The sequence below is a fragment of the Musa acuminata genome, chromosome BXJ3-11, assembly GCF_036884655.1.
Source record: "Musa acuminata AAA Group cultivar baxijiao chromosome BXJ3-11, Cavendish_Baxijiao_AAA, whole genome shotgun sequence".
In the NCBI taxonomy this organism is placed as follows: Eukaryota; Viridiplantae; Streptophyta; class Magnoliopsida; order Zingiberales; family Musaceae; genus Musa; species Musa acuminata.
The window spans coordinates 31,341,131-31,360,790 of record NC_088359.1 but is presented as its reverse complement, the minus strand read 5'-3'; the positions used below and the strand labels follow the sequence as shown (position 1 = coordinate 31,360,790).

The 19,660-nt window shown below is 39.6% G+C and overlaps 3 protein-coding genes and 1 non-coding gene across 9 annotated transcripts; 1 reads left to right on the top strand and 3 right to left on the bottom strand.

Moving 5' to 3' along the window:
- Positions 1 to 124: 124 nt before the first annotated feature.
- Positions 125 to 1,522, bottom strand: LOC103972658 (dof zinc finger protein DOF5.6-like). Its single transcript, XM_065173595.1, has 3 exons — positions 1,390 to 1,522; positions 1,123 to 1,297; positions 125 to 1,038 (listed from the first exon to the last, which is right to left on the bottom strand). Exons 1-3 carry the CDS (start codon positions 1,399 to 1,401, stop codon positions 350 to 352), a joined length of 876 nt encoding a protein of 291 aa, XP_065029667.1. The 5' UTR covers positions 1,402 to 1,522; the 3' UTR covers positions 125 to 349.
- On the top strand, positions 1,464 to 4,683 carry LOC135652576 (uncharacterized). 2 transcript variants are annotated; one of them, XM_065173598.1, is made up of 3 exons: positions 1,464 to 3,110; positions 3,207 to 3,628; positions 4,152 to 4,683. In XM_065173598.1, exons 1-3 carry the CDS (start codon positions 2,994 to 2,996, stop codon positions 4,396 to 4,398), a joined length of 786 nt encoding a protein of 261 aa, XP_065029670.1. In that variant the 5' UTR covers positions 1,464 to 2,993; the 3' UTR covers positions 4,399 to 4,683. The 2 variants fall into 2 exon arrangements, with proteins under 2 accessions (XP_065029670.1, XP_065029671.1); XM_065173599.1 differs by having other exon boundaries at positions 1,464 to 3,148; positions 3,257 to 3,628.
- Positions 4,684 to 4,785: 102 nt separating this feature from the next.
- TRNAE-CUC (transfer RNA glutamic acid (anticodon CUC)) lies at positions 4,786 to 4,858 on the bottom strand. The gene has a single exon. It is a non-coding gene; the product is annotated as a tRNA-Glu (tRNA).
- A 1,850-nt stretch (positions 4,859 to 6,708) lies between these two features.
- LOC103972325 (fructose-bisphosphate aldolase-lysine N-methyltransferase, chloroplastic) lies at positions 6,709 to 19,321 on the bottom strand. 5 transcript variants are annotated; one of them, XM_065173267.1, is made up of 17 exons: positions 19,120 to 19,321; positions 18,617 to 18,723; positions 18,115 to 18,178; positions 17,919 to 18,029; positions 17,781 to 17,840; positions 16,787 to 16,894; positions 15,924 to 15,993; positions 15,523 to 15,597; positions 14,330 to 14,370; positions 14,149 to 14,229; positions 13,233 to 13,268; positions 10,575 to 10,658; positions 8,968 to 9,104; positions 8,179 to 8,267; positions 7,927 to 8,075; positions 7,127 to 7,279; positions 6,709 to 7,017 (listed from the first exon to the last, which is right to left on the bottom strand). In XM_065173267.1, the coding sequence occupies exons 1-17, from the start codon at positions 19,243 to 19,245 to the stop codon at positions 7,000 to 7,002; spliced, it is 1,509 nt and encodes a 502-aa protein (XP_065029339.1). In that variant the 5' UTR covers positions 19,246 to 19,321; the 3' UTR covers positions 6,709 to 6,999. The 5 variants fall into 5 exon arrangements, with proteins under 5 accessions (XP_065029339.1, XP_065029340.1, XP_065029341.1 ...); XM_065173268.1 differs by having other exon boundaries at positions 7,127 to 7,240; XM_065173269.1 differs by lacking the exon at positions 10,575 to 10,658.
- Between the last annotated feature and the right edge of the window lie 339 nt (positions 19,322 to 19,660).

Here is a 19,660-nt window from a genome sequence, read left to right as displayed (position 1 = left end):
TGGAAGAATGGCAGCGTGACGTGCATGGGAAGGCCCCAAATGCAAATATTCTCTTCCCACGTGCATGGAGATTTGCACCCGACCGACAAAATATACTCGGATCTGTGTAGCGTATCTTGTTTGCTCTGCTTGGAGTCTACCCCCTGCAAGATTCCAAGTCACTTCACCGAAAGCTCAGGTTTCGTGCATCGTCCTGTGTCCGATTCCACGACCCACTACTACTGTCGATGCATGTCTCCTTCCCCTTCGAATCGCGTGGGATATGTGGTGAAGAGGACAAAATAATGTGTCGTGGAGCATGAAAGAAGGAGTCGCATTGATTCATGGCTTAACACGTCTGTCGATGCGACTATGGCAGTAATGATCCGATTAACGTCTTGTCGTCCTCATCCTCTACATCAAACGCTGCAGCAGTTGTCGTGGTTGCACCGCCCAAGCCTCCACGGAAGGGCAGAAGCAGCTGCTGCTCCTCCTCGTTGCTATCCGCATCACCATACCCACCACGGTTGATGCTGTAAAGAAAGCCACTTGGGTCGCCGGTGCCGTCGAGAAAGGCAGTCGTCGGTATGTCAGGGAACCCTGCAGACCATCCGGGCTCAGGGGTAGGGTTTCCAAGAAGGAAAGCCTGATGGGCACTCTGTTGTTTCAGGAGACTTGCTATGGCCAGGAGTGAGGGTAGGAGAGCGTTACAGAGAGGCGGAGTGGAGTCGGTGTCGAAGGCCTGCTGCCCTCGTGCCCCCCTAGAAGAAGAAGACTTCTTGTTGTTTCTGCAGCCACCTCCAACGGGGACGGTCCTCAGAGAGCCTCCTTTGGTCCAGTGCCTCCTGCAGCCCTTGCAGAAGTTCCTGGGCTGAGAGAGGCTGTAGTTGTTGTAGTAGCAGAAATTGGTGTCGATGGACTCGCATCTGGGGCACTCGAGGGATGGCTCCGGTACCGGTGGCCTTACCATCTCCTCCTGCTGCAGTGCTTCTGCGACAGCTGTTGTTCCCTTTGGGCACCCCTCACAACTTCTGGTGGTGGAATGCTCGCCATAGCTACCTGTGGGAGAGCCAATCGTGTATCAAAGGCATGCCAATAAGATTACCTTATTCCGCGATACTTCCTCAGCACTTCACAACTTACATGCTAATTCACAAAGAAAGAGAGCGACACTTTCAACAACAATTAATAGTGTTGAGCTACATGTTGTTTGCCTGGTGATGTGCTTTGGGCACCTCCATGAGCTCGTGCAATCCTTTCTTCGTTCCTCCGGAGATGGCGCAAGCCCACAGGAAGACTCTGCTACTTCGCTCAGCCCCTATATTAAATTGTACACAGGGAAGAAGCACTGACAGAGGAGGGAGAGAAGAGCAGAGAAGACTCGAACAGAGGGAATGCAGGACTGCGTACGTATGCATGCATCGACGAAACGTAAGCGTTTAATCACATCCGGCGGGCCCCACTGGATGTTGACCGGTCAAAGTTTGGGCGTTCGGTGAAGGCGTCGAGGGAACAAACGATTGGGGCGGTGGCGAGAGCACCGCAGGGCGGGTCCCGCGGCGGCATTCTATCAGAAGACGAAACGTGTTGACTCACGCCGACCCGACGCAGTAACAGAGGATATCACGAGCGTTGTTGCTGCTGCTGCTGGTGGCGGCGACCATCTCGTGACTGGAACAGGACATGGAGCTCACGCTTCGCTTGCTTCTGCCTTGGCGTCGGAAGGGAGCGAGGAACCGAAGCACAACGAGAGGATCATTCCGATCGAATGGAACGCGAAGGATGCGTCTGTGGAGCAGCGCATGACCGAGTCATCCTCGTAGATGGATCGCCACATCGTCTGGGCTACACCCTGTTCTCCGTGACCCTACCTTTCGCCTGCCCTCCCTTTTCCTCATGAACTTGGCACTCTCATTGCCGAGCGATAGCAAATGGAACGCAGAACTGCGACGAGTTCATCAGGAGGCGAGTTGCTTATATGGAGCGGAGATTAATGCACGCACGGATGTTGTTTGTAGTAATGCAGTAGTGGCCTAATGGGGGCTAACGTGAGAACTCGTCGGCTGCAACTTTGTCGGATCATTCCACATCCAAGTTCAAGCATTTGAATCTTGGCTGTATCTCGAAGACAAATTGAATGCACTATCATCGACGACATTGCTTTGTCAATCTAGTGCGAGATGGTTTTGCATTGCAAGGATCACATGCTGCTGTCCCATCCTAGCCCGTGAACAACATGTCTCATGGCTTCTTCCTGCAGACTGCCTTTGCAACCTGGCCTTGTCCGGCCTTTCCGGTCCACTAGATCCGAGACCACATCATGGTCGCACTGTTCCGGGTAACGCCATCCCCTGTAACTGCAGAGCTCAGCACCAGGCCAAGGATTGAGAGGTTAAAAAGGAAGGTGGAATGAACTGCTGCCGGAGGAGGATGTGATGAGGATGTGGCCCCTTGCTTCAACCGCAAGCCAAGCCAGTAAAGTAAGATCCTCATCCAACAATTCTAATCATGATTCATTTCCTGTGCCTGTCATTTGAGCTCGAGAAAAAAGAAGTGGCAATATGGCATGGTAATGAAAGAGCAGCAGCAGAGGGCGAGCAAGTGGATAATTGAGTAGTACTAAAGCATATTGATCCCAGTTTGGATTAAACTACAGGACTCTACTCACATGATCACACTGGTCTCTGAACCCTTTGTGGCCAAGATTGTGTAGATTTGTGTGTTCCTCAGCCAAAAAGTACACAGCTCTTTGTCCTGTAAAGCACATATGCCCTGTGTCTCTTAAATGTTCCTGGTCCCAGATTAAGCGTGGAAGGGCAAAAGACACTCCCAGGCCTACTTACCTGACCTCTGTTATTAATTGTCTTCCCTTCCCCCACCATTTGCTACTATAAGTCACTCGACTAAGTGGAGTTTGAGTCGAACGGACAGCATGTTGCTTGTATGGAACAGGCAATGCCGGTGGCAGAAGATGACGGTAGCTTCGTTTTTTCTTTAGCATCACGCGAGGTGTGATGGAGAAAACGGAGGTTGGCAGGTTGAGGACTATACACTGTTTGAGAGGGAGGCTGCTGGCCGAGAGAGTGGCCTCCAAGGCTGCCAAGGAGGAAGCTGAGAGACTGGCCAAAAGGGTACGTGCCATATGTGTCTCAGCCAGAAACATCACCAGGTCCTTTTTGCTTTGATCTTTCTTTGTACTGTCTTTGCGTAACTGGTTGTTGTCACAGTTGGAAGAGTTGGAAAGAAAGCTTGCTGAAGAGATCAAATGCATGAACAGGGCAGAGAAGAAGCTGAAGCATGCCATGAAGAAACTGCAGTCTCTGAAGCTTTTGGATGGCAGGGGCCAAATGGACATTCCTTTAAGCTCTGTGAGTTCCACATCCTCACAGTCCTTCCTGGGCCAACAGAGATTAGAAGGTGATACGGCACAATGTGGTCTGCTAAGTGATGCCAAAACAATGCCGAGCTCTTTAGGATCAGAGGACCTTCCTGGAGATGATGTCTTGGGGAGTCTGCCAGGGGAACTGGATCATCGATTGCTCTCTCTGCAAGGAAGCTGGACTATGAAACCTCAGTATCAGGAAGAGCTTAACATTGTTGAGGCAGATGAAGGTTTTAGTCCCAAAGAATGCACTACTTTTGCTATGAGGTATGTTTCGTCTTTATGATTCCCTTTGGTACATAAAGCTTATCGGATTGGGTATTGTTTGAGGCTCGGCAGGGTAGAGGAGGAACCTTATGGAAGATATCCAATGTTCTTCCACAAATATACTTCTCTGTTTTGCTGGTCTGCTTTTTCCATTCCTGTGTACATTGACGTCTGATTCCAATTGGTTGTCCACAACTATGGTGTAATTAGTAGTGGAAAAACAAGTGCCGGTATTTTGCTTGATCAGACAAGTGTAGGAAGTAGAGATTGGCGATATAGGCAAGAAGAATGAACAAGAAGTTCATACAAGTAAAAGTTTTAGATATCCTGAATCTATTATTCAGTAGCAATATTAAATCAAAAGAAATTCTATATAGACAATTAGGAATCATGTGTAAGAAATTATCGCGTATCCCGCATCGGCAAGAGTCTTGTGAACCGGTTTATCCCTAGTTTTGAACAATTACTAGTTATTTCCGGGTGTGATTCTTGCTAATCTTTTGAAGCTTGAATTTACTGGCAGTGATGGGAGGCAAGAAGACAACATGCTGGCTCTGGTTCCAGTAAGCAAGCAGCTGGACATAATAGAGGTAGGTGAGCCAGAGATGAAGAGCACAGTGCAGTGTGTTCTTCTTGCACTGAGACATGTCAAAGAGCAACTGCTGCAGGCTTTAGGGAGGAGGGCTGACATATACTCTTCCACAGAGTTTTTTGCTGATGGAAGGGAGGACTTCCATCGAGCACCCCTATGCTGCAAGACATTCCACTAGACCTCAACAAATTCCGATACCCCGGTTGACATGCACCGGAAGACCTGAGTATAGATTTCCGTCAGGTCTGCTCAAGAATTTGGGTTTGTGGCATTGGTGTGTTGACTTCACAGGCATTATGAGTGACTTGAGTGGGTTTTGTGGTTCACAAAATGATTGAACTTACAATAACAGATGAAATCAAAACATGTATATTGTCAAGGCAAGTGTTTTGAGGGAACTTTTAGTCTTCCTGTTATATATTGTATTTGATTGTGTGATGGGAATTGGATTGAGAGTTGTACACTGTTGTTGCTCTTTTTTTTTTTATATATCAATGTTATTTATTTTGAAAAATTCTTCAATTTTTTTAAATAATTTATTTAAAAATAGTGGCAAAAACAAACATTCCGTTGCCGGGACTCGAACCCGGGTCTCTCGGGTGAGAGCCGAGTATCCTAACCAACTAGACTACAACGGAATTACGTTGTATGAAAAATAATATTAATTATATGGTATTTCTAAAGAGTTCGACCTATGCCTGCCGTCATCATCGAGCACACCGATCGAGGATTCATGAAAACAGTCGATGGGAATTAAAAATATAAAAATTTTAAAGAATGAAATGATTCTTCGTGTGCTTTGCTTGCGTTCTTCCCGGCTCGCTTCCCGGCTCGCTTGTCATGTCTCTTGTATAGAAGATTGATCATTCCTTTAAATGTCAATCTCAAATCTTACTCCTTTGAATGATTCCTTTCTTTATATCTCAATGCTTATTTCTCCCATATGGTCATGCGTATTGGTTGCCCTTAACGTAACCCCGCTAAATCTCCTTTATTTGCATGTCAAGTGTTATTCAGTATATTTAACATGCTCTAATACCATTTGTCATGAACTTAGTTAATTTTGCTTAAGTCATACTGTCACGGACTTAACTGGAATGCCTAAGTCGTAAGGCACCATTGCGGCCAAGACGCGAACTTAGCTTAAGTTGCCTAAGTTGCGACGCACCCTTGCGCCAACTTCTCGGACTTAGCTGGGATTGCCTAAGTCTTGAGGCATCCTTGCGACATATGCGTCCACAAAGGTTTAGCCTAGTTGCAACCTCGTACAGGTCCCAAAGGACCTATAAAACAAAAAATTGATTAGATTGAAAACGAGCGACGGACAAGTCCCGACATTTTGAAAAAAGGGAAGCTTTACAAGCAATTCAGCAAGCACCTCGTGTGCATATGAGAAAAGAGAGGATGGAGGAAAATAATGACTTTAGAAGGTAGAACGAACAGTTGCAAGTCCACAGACAATTGCTCACCGGGTGCCGGGCGTGAAAGCAAGTTCCCATTAAGTCAACGTGCGAACTTGTGAAGATTTTTCAATGCCCAACTATATACCGAAGCTCCACCCAGCCCTATGCCACCTAGGGGGTTCCAGGGTGCTGAGATGGTTGACATTTCGTGCGATGCAGCGAGCTGTAAAAAACAGCCTGTGGCACACGAAAACAAAACCATTTTATGGCTTTTTGGCCCAGCACAGTGAGCGATCGCACTGTGCGCTGTAACTTGTTCGAACATATAAAAGCGACGAACGATTTGTTAAACGAAGTTGTTACAAGTGCGCGATGACCGTTTGTGACAATACAATACTCCTGCGTATTCATTTACAAAGGATCAATATCTCTAAAACCTCTTATGGTTCCTTAAGGACATACAAAAGAAAAGATAGAATCGGAGAAAGAATTTAACTCGGGATTCACAAATAACCATTTCAGCAAACACTTGATAGACAATACAAATTATAAACATAAACTTCACAAGCTCTGAACAATCACCAAACAAAGGGTTTAAAGTAGTCCACCACAACCAAAAATCCTCATAAGTGCCCACACGACACTATTGCAGAATAAAGCAACAAACTAACCCTAAGTACTACTCAAAAGCCCATCCAACCTTATGCCACTTGGGTAGCTCCTAGGTATTGTTCTGGCTAACACTCCACACCACTCTACGAAACCAGAGAATTCCCATAATAATTGCTTGGATAGCCTGTTTCTAGATAATTTTATCTCTACGCGATGACTACACACAACATGTATTTACAAGCCTAAAACAACCACAAAAGCTAATCAAAATAAAACCGTCAAGCCTACTGCAAACCCTTTAGCAAAACATGAACAAAACTAAAGACAAAGACATATAAGAGCATTACATCGAATACCTTGTTTACAACTTTATCCGTATATACAACTTAGCATCATAAGGGCATTGTCGAGAATGTCTCTATACAATCTTACAGGATTTGGATCGAATTCATAAAACTTGGCTCGAGACCGACTAAAAAAAGAATCAAATTATATCTGAATGAATTTTCACCTCGTACAATCAAAATCTGATTTAGCAACCTCCAAACAAATAGTTGTCATCTAAAACAAAAACCAAATAAATATCCATTAATGCACAACAATCTTCTTTCTTTCTTTCTTTTTCCTTCAAAATATACAGCAACAAAATGACTCTAATTCTTCGTTTCTCAAAAACGGAATGAAGATGCATACATCACTGCCCAGGAACTCTCTGCCCATGAACTCTGGACTCAAGTGTCGTGTCGACATAGATCATGCAACTCTCAAGATGAAGTATATATCTGGAAAAGAGACCCAAAAAAAAAAAATTTGTAACTGAATGTGAGAAAATTAGCCAAGTTCACCGTCCCCCAACGAGGCTAACGAAAATTCTTTGCCACACAAGCTTACCTCCTTAGGCACCGACAAACTTGTGCAGTAATTTGTCAACCAGGCATAGGCGGACTTCATCACTCGAAGCTCTCCATTAAGAAGATCCTTTGCCATTCGAGTCCTAAGAGATTGCTGGTTATTACAATCAAAAGCATCCACAAATTTAAGTTCCTGCTGAAACAGGTAAACATTAGTAATGACTCGACAGAAAACAAGTAACACACAGACTGTAAAAGTATGTCAGGAGTAGATTGGGACTTTGCTATACTGGACTATGAGGTCTTACACAGAATGATGGCATCATTGATTCTGTTAATGTAATTCTTAACCCGTGTGTTATAAGGACCCAAGTTTCCATGTCAATTGAAGCCTTTATAGAACCAACAAGAAAAAAAGAAGCTATCGGCCAACACTGTATGTAACAAAGGGAGAAATAGTATGTTGCTAATAATAAAATAATAAAAGGAAAAAAGAAATCAATCCTAAAATATATGAAAGCTTATATGTGCTAACCTACCATCATCTGTTTTTGACAACCTGCAGAACAAACAGAGATCTTTGAACATCATGGTCATGCAAATGATCAATCAAGCATATCTTTAACAGGTAATCTTTGTTTTCAACCTAGAGGATTGGAGTTTAATTATTTAACTTCATGTGCATATGTTTGTGAAGGAACAAATTTTCTTTTTTCTTAATAGTAGCATCCATATGCCGTTATGTAGTCCATAAATGTTAATGCAGACATAATTTGTGGAGGATAAACATTCCAACTTCCAATCATACAATAACTTGCTGTATACTGGAATTTAATTTACCTTCAGAGCAACGTCATGACCATGAATCATGTGCAGAAGTCGAGAACACAAGATGTGATGTGCCTGAATCTCCCTTTCATTGCTCTTTAAAGGGAGCCGAGCTAGCCGACCATCATTTTCGGTAGCCTCAGTGACCAGAGATTGTAGTTCTGCAGATACAAATTTTATCAAGAAATAAAGATTAACTTCATCAAGCAGAAGGAAATAATTCTAATGGGAATCCACATTTTTGTGGTAAAAGATGACTATGACCTTCAACTGATGTAGCAGATAGAACCCTGGCAAATGCACGGAGGGCTTGTGGAATACCCTTCCCTTTTCCATTAGCAGATTTGACTTCCCTAATGTAGACAATGAGATCAATTTTTGAGTTGCCTATTGTTCATTTGTAACCTTGAGACATATGCACTTGTGAGTGGAAGCATAATGTCAACTGCTATGCAAACAAACCTTCATATAAGACAGCCCTAAAATGCATCATCATGACCAACAACAGAGTTGTAGAATCAGCAATATGACCATAAAGGGTATAATATCAAATTCACTCTTACAAAGAGGAGCAATTAAGACCTTATAAATGAATCATTTATAAGATCTCCTACTGAACCGAATAATTTAAAACCTAATAAATTAAAGGATTGAAACCATGTGAACCGAAATGTCTAGGCATAAATTAATGGCAACTCATCTATCCCTATAAACCAACACAATTATCCTCCCAAACCAAAAGTGAGATGGTCTGGAATGTTATCCTCTCCCACCAAAGGTTTGGTGTTGCCAAGACCCAAGAATCAATGCAAAACCTAAAATCATACCCTAATAGAAACCACATGAGGCTCAGTCCAGTGGTGTATGGAATACTCCCGAGTAATGTTCTTCATCACTTCCATGTGTGAAATCTAACTGATGATGTTTTCCACTCAACTATTAACTGGGTTATATTTCTGATAAGTCCTTTTTTTTCATCAAAACAATTGTAAACACGATGATTCACTCAAACGAAAAGAATTGATAAATAACTAGATGAACCAAATCACTAACTTGACAATAAAGGAATTTCCAGTAGTGTTGGATTTATCAGCATTTGTGGTCGTCCTTGGCCAACAATGCTTCTTCAGAATCTCAGACTTCATTCCATATAAGGGATCATGTGAAGGTATATCCAACAAAAGCTGGACCTGAAATCAGTAAGCACTTTTCTGTTATTCTCTGTGCTAATCTAGGAACAAATTCATAATATGGACAATGGTAAGGGCTACTTTGGGTACTAAACATAATTGCCGATTTTAGTATTGTCACAAAGAATAACAATGATGCTGAAACTTAGTAATACTTTCATGGTGGTTACTATTGCATCGATGTTCGAAATAACCTTGATTCCTTAAGTAAAATTGTCCAGGAAATTATGAAGTTACAAGGCACTGAGATTTACAGCATCTGGAACTTGTAAACTAGTTACTCCCTGATATCTGAACTCTTAGCTGATCTCATTCACAATAGAACTTTGTATGGAAATATTCTGCATTCAAATGAAAAGCAATGGTTGTACACAGATACAAATTGAAATAAAAGGAGGGAAAGAGAGAAGAGTTGGCAGGAGGGTGTTTCATTGTTGTTTGCAGAATTCACTAGAAATAAAATAAAGAACTAGAATGGCATTTTTAAAGTGGTTCCACATATTCTAATATTTTATCCATCAAACAAAGTTCAGCTTTCCTCACACAAACTAATTAGTTTTTTGCATGACACATATTTCAGCCTTACTAATGCCACCACTAGCAGTTTACAGCTGCCACCAGCTCTTTCTCCTCATGTGTAAATAGTATCACAACCCTTATTTTGCCATCATGGGCATGAAATAACTAGACTAGATGATAAATATTAAAATAAACCTCAGTCATCCAAATTGAACATCTTACAGGCATTTCATTTGATAACTTCTCTGATGAAGAGATGGCGAAAAAAATGGATAACTTCAACCATCAAAAGAAAAAGTGCAACCATGGAGTTCTCATATAACATTTGATTTAGCTTTTAAGTTGTATAATTCCATCTAAATTCTTATTACTACATTTTGTCAATTTGATATCATATGTTTTCTCCAGGTTGAGGAAAAAAAGGCTCTGCATCAACTAAAGATGTAATGAACTGACCAAGCAAGAATTTCTCAAATTATATGATTTATGACCACTAAAAACTACTTCTATAGAGGGATTAGTATGCCCAATCCTGACAATTATGATACTCGGGGACAAAAACAATTATTCAATCTGTTTGTTTTCAGGAAAACTACTGCAACTTCACCCATACTCTGATATCTATCAGTTATATTAGTGAAAGCATGTTCTTTTGTTTTTTAAGTTAAACAGGCATTTCCTTTCTTTAGCAGGAAATTTAAGTGTTAAACTTCTGTATCTAAACAAATTGGATCATAGTTTCTAAATTTAAAAGAACCTATTATGATTACCAGAAAAAAAAAACAACAGTTACCGAGTATGCCAGCTAACTCTGATGAGGCAGATCAATTATACAAATTAGTTATGAAATAAAGGAAAAAACATAGCAACACATTATAAACCAAACCAAATCCAAGTTTCTGACTTAAATTATGGCCCACTATATGTCTCAATGGAAAATAAAGACTCAACCTGATCATATTTGTTGTATGGAAGAGTAAAACCAAAATCCAGAAGCAGTGTAGCATTAGAAAACTTGCCATATCTAATCATCACCTGAAAGTCAAAGAAATTATCTTTTGTGGGTTATCAAATATTAGTTGGTGTAAAATTAAAAGCCAAAGCAACCTATTGACCCCATTTGGTTGTACTACCTATCACCAACCTATTAAAGCACCCTCAGTTTGCAACATGTCAAGAAACAGCTTATAAATATATTGCGAATGAACATCTTACTTATAGAAGTGACAGCATAGAGCATTAATAGAAAAGTAAGATTAATCTTGAAGAGTCATGTTACAGGATGTCCATTGTTACTTGAAATAAAGACTGCTTAAAGAGCACCTGTTAAGAAATCAGTCGCTAAGTTAGGTTGGTTGATTTAATTAACACAGTTTCATGTACTCAAGCTTTTTGCATGTCATGGAAATTGTACAATCAAATACCAGCAAAAGGGTTATAGCAAGCAATGATGAGATTATTAGCATTCTATCATTATATTATGTAAAGCCAATGAATTGGTTAAACAGTCTAATCAACGAAATAAGACATCATCAAGGACCTGCTTTGAGGCAGCTTTATACATCCACTGATAATATTTCACCACTCATATGTTTGATCTTCTTTGGCTAAAAGATTCATGTATATCCTAAGACTGAGGAATGTAAACATAAACAAGTTTCCGATTGTTGCTTGCCATAACCAAATCACTCACTTGATGACATGTTATATCATAGTCAACTTGATCTGATGCAGTGGCTATGTCATGTGGTTGAATCCACTAGCAAAGAGAGCGGAAGGGGGAAAAAAAAGAGGGGGCAGTGAAAAGAGATTTCTCAGTCAGTGACAGTGCATCTAGGAAAAATTGATATGATCCAGCAAGAAATCATGTCCTCATTATAGAGCTATACAGTCCCTCCACTGTCAGGTGGCGACAATTCAGCTTGTACAATATAACTCAAGATCAGAACCTAAATATACGCTATAAACATGATTGCTGGTTTAGCATCAACCAATGTGCTTTTCTATCGGCAGCAACTATTACAAATCTAATAGCTTAAAATCCAAAGACACAGAAACAAAAAACAAAAATGAAGAAATGAATGACTGCCCAAATCTGTCTCCATCTATCTTTCCATCAAACTCTTAACAAAGTAGCAAACTTTCCAAACTCTTCTTGGATTACTTTAGGCAGGTCTTACCCGCTAATGATTTAAAAAGCACTAGGCACCAAAAAGCGCCAAGGTCCCAAAATGCCTAAGGCATTAGGCGCCTGCTTGAGCGAAGCGAAACGCTCTGAAATATAAAAATATAAAAATATAAAATATAATTGATAAACAGTATTTAATCCACTATTAACACTGTCAACAACAGTTAGAGCGGAGAAAAGAGCCACCAACGATGGAAAGTAGGAAGGGAGAGAACGGTGATGACGAAGGAACTTTCAAACGGTGATAGCGATGATGGAGGAAGCTGCAGATGGCAGCAACAGCGATGGAGGAAGCTTCAGACGACAACAATGACGACGGAGGAAGCTACAGACGACAGCAGCAATGATGGAGAAATCTTCGGATGGTGGCAGCAGTGGCGACGGAAGCTACAGACGACGACATCGTGGGCGGAAGAAGCTTCAAATGTGTCCGTCGGTGGCGGAGGAAGTTGCGGTCCTCTCCCTCAACGGTGGAAGGAGCTGCACATAGAAACAGCTGTGGCAGAGGGAACTGTGCACGAAAGCTAGACCTTCGAACCCGTCTGTCAACGACAAAGGATGCATCGGTCTTGTGTGTCGACAACAAAGGCAACGGTTGCGCACGAAGTAGGGTTAATGGGTCGAGATTGGCAACGGTTGCGCACGAAGTAGGCAACGGTTGCGCACGAAGTAGGCAACGGTTGCGCACGAAGTTGGGTTTGCATGTGTAGCTTTAGTAAAGCTATTTAGCTTAGTTGGCTCAATCAAACCAACTAAGCTAGATTTTTGCTTTAACTAGGAGCTTGCTCGAGGCTTTCGGCACCTAGGTTCAGGCAAGCGCCCAGGCAGTGCTTCACTAAAGCGCGCCACCTGAGCAAGCCTTGAGGCACTCTCGTCTCGCCTCACCGGAGCACCTAGGCGAGCACCCGAGCGCTTATTTAAACTACTGTTACCCACTAACTACAACTTTGAACATACATAGAAGCCTTTGAATCCATTTGCTTCCTTTTTTCCCCATCTAGACATCATCAATTTTCTTCTTATTTTACCACTAAAAACTACTGAAAATTTGGGTACATCCATTCTGCATTGGCAAGTGGTGTTGAATTCTAGATGGCAAAGAAGCACATATGCAGAGGATGGCAAAGAAACAGACATTGTGCTGTAAAACAAGAAGGAAATATACAATTTTTTAAGATAAAAACCTGGAAAGAAAGAACAAACTGCTTGCAGCATTTAAAAAACAAGGAAAGCTACATTTTACAACTGAGTTTTGCTTTAAAAATCTCCAAAGCAAGGTAAACTATTGCCTGGGATAAAGGCTAACTCAAGTTGATCTCCTCATACTTCACCGATATGGTCATATACCATTGTCAAAACTCAAAACCTAATGATAATTTAAGATGAAAAATTGAAAAACTAATACATTGAACACAATTGACCTGTTCACCGACAGCATAGTCCCGATCAGCAATAACCTGCACGACAATATAGCCCAAATATATCAGTCAGAATTCGGTACGAGCAATAACAGAAAAATTGTGTAACATTCTATGAGAAGCTTCACCAACTTCAAATGACTAAAAAGGAAATATTTACTCTGGAATTTTAGAAGTTTCCAATGTAGATCTTCTTGAAGTTGATAATCTTAAACATGACCTAATTGATGATAAAAAGAAAAAGTATATGCAAGGTTTTTAATTTCGAATACCAGACTCATCTTGGTCCATGGCTGGACCAGTACGAATCTGGTCCGTTTCTGGCAGAATACAGATACATAGTACATTGGAACGTTCTGAAGAGAAAGAAGGAAGGAGGAGAAGGAGAAAGGAGGCGGTGTAGGAAGAGAAGTAGGACGAGAGGTAGTGGAGGAAGAGATGTGCTGGCAGCAGGTGGCAGGTAGCAAGTGCACGAGCAATGACAGGCACGCACACAGCAGTGGACAGCAGGCACATGAGCAGCAGTAGGTGGCTGGCACCTAAGCAACAGCAGGCACATGGGCAGCAATTGGCGCCGGGCATGCAAGCAGGAGTAGGCGGAGGGCATGTGGGCAGTGGTAGCGGAGAGAAGGCCCTCATGACCCAGTCTTAGGCGGACCACTCTGTTCCAAATGGTCCACCTCCGAATGGTTGATTGGGTTAATAAATACCAACGGAACCAGAAGAAATTAAAAACCATGGTTATTTGATCTCGGATGTTAACTAAATTTAAATTCTGCAGGAAGACATTTCATTCCCAAAAATCTCCTAATTTTCCAAGAGCCATTGATTCACAAAGTCTAGAATTTTGCAGAAAAATGATATAGACAACTATAACAGAGAATATTACACAAGCAGTTGAGCAACAGGACAGAGGTACCTCAGAAATTTCATTGTGTACATCACTTAGTAAGACTGCATCACACGTGCCATCATGATTAAGAAAATCTGCAAATGGGATCTAAAATTTTTTTTTTTCAGATTCAGAAAATGAAGCAAACATGAACTTATGTAAATTAAAATACCATTTTCTAAAAATAAGTACAGTGTGAAATCCGTACCAAAGATACACCCTTGGAGGTGTCCCATGCCCGTGAGGTAACTGCAACAGTCCATTAATATTGCCAGCCTCAGAATTTAGAACATCAGAAAACAAGAAAGCAGCAATAAGATGCCTAGAAAAAGAAAGTGTGAAACGAATAATGAGTCAGGAATTGTAGATTTCATCAAGTGCCACCCAGCTTAACCGACATTAACCCAAAGAGGTTTGCAAAAGAGGTCTGCCATATCAGCCTGAAATCCTACTTGCCCAAACAACACTAAGGCATTCAAAATAAAGCTTGGGCAACACAAAAGAACATTTACAACACCAATAATCAAAAGAGATATAAGATATTGGAAAAAGAAAGGTGGTACAAACTACAAGGAAAAATTATAAAATCACATGGAGATTCAGACACAAGCAGATGAACATGTCCAAAAAAGTTGCACCAGAAAAATGCTGACAACCTACAAATAATTAGGATGTATTGTCAGTCATCTGATCATTTAACAAGTGGGAAGTGGAAATGCAGAACAACAAAGTCAAACTTCATACTCACACCAAACTCTGTAGGAATAAATGGAATAAAATATGTTCTTTTAAGAAACAAGAGCCTGCTCACACAAGGAGTCATGGTTTATTGAGAGAGACTACAAACATCCAAAGATTAAGTTGTGAAAGCAAGAATTAATTACCTTATGTGCCATGGTTATACAAACTCATAAAACAAGGCCACTAGACTAGGCAAGAAACTAAACCCAATGCCAGTAGCCTGAAGAATCTGCTAATAAATAGTTGAAGACTTTGAACATTCAATGAAAAGATATACATTGTATAATAGAAGGGAAACCAATAGATGAAGAGGAGAAAGGAATAAAACTAAGGTCACAGCAACATTTTCTGAAAATTTGTCTGAACAGTATATTAGCTATGATGATATACAAGGCAGGCATAGATGAAATGCAATGCATGGGATTAAAGAAATCTGTGATACAGATTCCAAAGATCGACATCACGACAAGAACATTAAGCATATAAAAAGTACCAGTAGTACTGGATCATGTCAAAACAAGAGTTCTATAAGTGACTTCAGATGTATGCGTGGAAGATTTATTATGTAAAAAAAAAGGAAAAAGAGAAAAGGATCATATAGGTGCATATCTTGTTTCACCAATCATATGCTTCTTGTACAAATAGAAAAGTAGGAACCACCTTTCAAGTAGCAGAACTGCACATTTGCTCCTTGAAAAATGTGCCTTTGCAAATGCAGAATTGCAGAATAAATGCCTAGAACTTACAAATCACAAACCTTTGACAAGAAAATCAAGTCATTCAGATGTTTCAAAAATACATGAAATTTCAACATGACACAAATAATCAAGTTCCCAAAGAATGTGAGTGTGTTGATTGATGGTGTAATCATTCCATATACGTATCTACTAAAGAATCATATCAGAATAAAAAATTAAGAAAATTCACACCTAAAATCTAAATTTGAAGTAAAAAAAAGCAAGAGAATGTGAGATTGTAGATACTAAACAGACATTCCAAAATAATGGAGTCATTTCAAACTATTTCTGGTAATATAATTTCCTTCTCTATTTGGAACATACCTAGAGCATACGCGTGCATGAAATCCATCAAATGAACATCACCAAAAACATAAGGGAACTGTTCTAGAACCTGAAAATAAAGCCCAAACAGGATGAATATGATCATATCTAATGTGTGGCTGTCAGTCTCTTGTCCATCTATGATTAGAGAAGGGAAAAGTGAAAAGGTTAATGACCATAGAATAGGATGGATACTGCATACTGTAAATAAACCTTGACACAATCATTTTACAAGCAGAATGATATTCAAAATCAATTAGAACACATATCTTGCAAAGATTACAAGCTAATGAGTATAGTGAAAGAAATGACAATAGTAATGTAATTGATTTTTTATTTTTACTTAAATGATTATTGTCAGTCAGAAATGACTATAGTATCATTTCTTGTTGTTCAACACAGATCTTGCAAAGGCATAGGCAGTCAATGACAATATATTTTAGTAGTTACATTACTGAACCAGCAGACATACAGGGCAATGACTATAGTATCTCACAAAAAAACATATTAATTTCTCTTATCCAGCAGCAGTCAGGAAAAGAAAACGACAAAGGAAAGGTTAAGTTTCTCATTTCTAGTACAACTTAACTGAGAAAATATGCTAGTAATATGGGGAAGCTTTAAGGATAATATATCAGCAATGATTATAATCAGAAGATTTCAAGTGAACATCAACTATTTCACACTTCAATCTTTGGTGGGTAATAAGCACGAAAAAGCTTTAAGCAGAAAACAGGATTGAACATGTTTGAGCACCAACCATTTAAAAAATAAAGCTAAAACATCTCCATTTGAACTTTATAAAAAGAGAACAACCATGACATATTATCGACAATGTAAATACTAGGTTCCTGGATACAAACTGGTCCAAGCACTGAGTATTCCTTCTTAATGTGAGCTTGCAAGTTGATAGTTTCCTGATAAATTGCGCTTTCTTGAACCATCTCAAGTTCATCTTTGCTCCAAAAAATCTGGAATATAATTATGTAATTAAGACTTTGCCTTACTAGGCGGTCACATGAAAGCAAAAAAGATCAAATTTTGGTATATTTGTTTAGTGCTTAAAGAAAATAGGAAGAGGTAGAGGATAGTTTTTCAATTCATATGCTAGGTAAGAAGAAAGAGACAGATCACTAACTGATCAAAGCAAGAAATTTCATTCTAATGATCAAATCTTGTGTTTGACATCTGACGCAATGGCAACTTCTGCATTTTTAAGCACTAATTTTAGACAAAAAGAATCACATCAGATGCTTCTCGTGCCTCAACATGGAAAACACAAGAGATATTTAGCTGAATATTTAAATTACAGTCGAGCATATTCGACACTCTATTCATTCTAGAATAATCCCTCGTAACAATATTCCTTGGTCTTAAACATCTCAGGCATTGCAAATTCAATAGCATACCTTTTACCGGCGAATGCCAATCGAAAATGAGCACTTGCAGATATCATTATTTCTCAACAAAAAACTGACATCAGGGAGTCAAGACACCAAGAAACGAAGATATAATATATAAGGACTAGGACACAAATTTTTCAGACTAGATGTCGTCTCCCTTGGTGAACAGAAGAGATTAAAAAGAAATGATATACTAAACACCTCTTAAATGATAACTTGTAACTACCTTTAATGATGAAACAAATTCTGCATCCATATCCATAGCCAAAAAAGACATCCCTCTATTGAGTAGAATTAACACTTTTACTTAAAAATGAAGACCAAAATCATATTAAGCAAATGAAGTGATGTGATGATTAGGTCACTCTATAGCCTTATAAGTGAATTAAGCAAGCAAATAGGTTTGTAGCTATTTCTCCCAAGTCATCATTTCTTATGAGTCAAAAGTACATACTGCATTATGCATCTCATCTACGGAAGGAAGACTATTGACATAGGTCGCCCATCCAGAATACTGCAATGACAAAAAGAATAGTGACATAACTAAGTTTAGAAAAATAAATGATCATAATAAAGACTTAATGCTTGATACCTCTCCATGTTTTTTTTCTGCTAAAAGAACTACTGCAAGTCGTGATACATTTTCAATGTCACGAGGAAGTAACAGTTTGATTTTCCCAGAGATGTTCTCTGAAGTTATTTGCTTCATATTGACAAGGAAAGATGTTAAGAGAGAAACCTCAGAAAAAGAAAGTTTGAGTATAATATTATGTTTAGCAGGAACATACTGCGATATAAGGAACCTTTAATATGCATTCTCCAGATTTTATATTCTTTGAAGCAAATAATGACCTGAAATTAAAAGAACAACCTTTTAAATAAATGAGCATCTACTGATAAAAATCCTTAAAGAGAACCAGTCCAACAAGAGAGTGAATGAGACCCTAAATATTTTCTGATTCTAAATGCACAGAACCAAGAAGTGCTACCCCATTATAATGGTAACATTCCTAATTGGCTGCTATTGCTTCTAAAAAAATCATTAATTTCAAATAATGTCTTCAAAGTTACAACTCATTACTGCCTCTAAATATTTAACTGCAACCTAAGCCTAATTGCGCCTGCTTAGCAACATAAAATATCACTTTCATATAGTACAAAGTATTAACCTATAAAGGAGCACGACAAGGTGATAAGTAAAAGAAGTAACTTTGTCACTCGCAAATGCAGAAATTATATGTGCCAGAAAATAAAAAGTTAAAGAATTTATATATAAAACTCCATATTAACCTGCCATGGACGGAATTTTCAAGTGACAACACTGAGGATATCTCAGAACCTGCCTTCTGTCTCAACCATCGCAAGAATTTGTCACTTTCTTCATTTAACTCGCATTCCTTTAAGGGAAAGTAAAGGTTACAGTAACTCATTACATAATGCTGTAATCCAAAAAATATATATAGTTTCTAAGAAACATCAGTTGCAGTTTATGCGACCTTTGTCTAACCCTAAATCTTAATCAACCAAACCAATTTACTTGTACTCGGACAGCTGCTATGGCGGGTATCAAGTGGAATCCTGAAGGCTTATTGTATATATTTGATCCAACAGAAACACCACATTGATCCCAGATTTCTAGAAAGGCCAGAACTCAAGAGGCGATGGGTGTTCGAGAAATTTGATCCAAGAGAGCCCACACATCACGCGCGCGCAATACAGAAAGAAGGTACGGAGTAACAGGGGAATAAGGCAAGGAGATGGGAAGAGGGAGGAAGGAGGTAAGGGAAACGAACCTCGGGCGAGGCGGCGGAAGGGGAAAGGTTGCAGCGAAGACGGCGAGAGGTAGAAGAGACAAGCGGGAAGTGGGGAGAACGGAAGAGGGAAGTAGAGAACCGTGCGATTCGAACGCCGACTCGCATCTGCTGACACTACTTTTGGATGGCGCCCGCAACGGCCGCGCGGAGAGAAGAAAGGTATGCGGACGGAGACGCTATCGCAGTGGCAATTATTTTTCATTATTATTTCTATTTAATTCGGTATTTATTAGAAATGATATATATATATATATTATATATATTCATTTCGGACTAATTATATATTAAGTTACTCACCTTCGTATTTCAGTCCCAATATTTAAAAAATATATATTAATATATCTATAATTATGAATGTGAAATCATCTACTTTAATTTTCCTAACAAAAATATAAATAAAAATAAATAAATTTAATATTCTAATAATAACAGGCAATATTGATTGTGATAGATGATAGTGTCACTAGCATTAACATCAATGTACTTGTCGAACAATTTTTGTCATTACCCTCCACCTCCT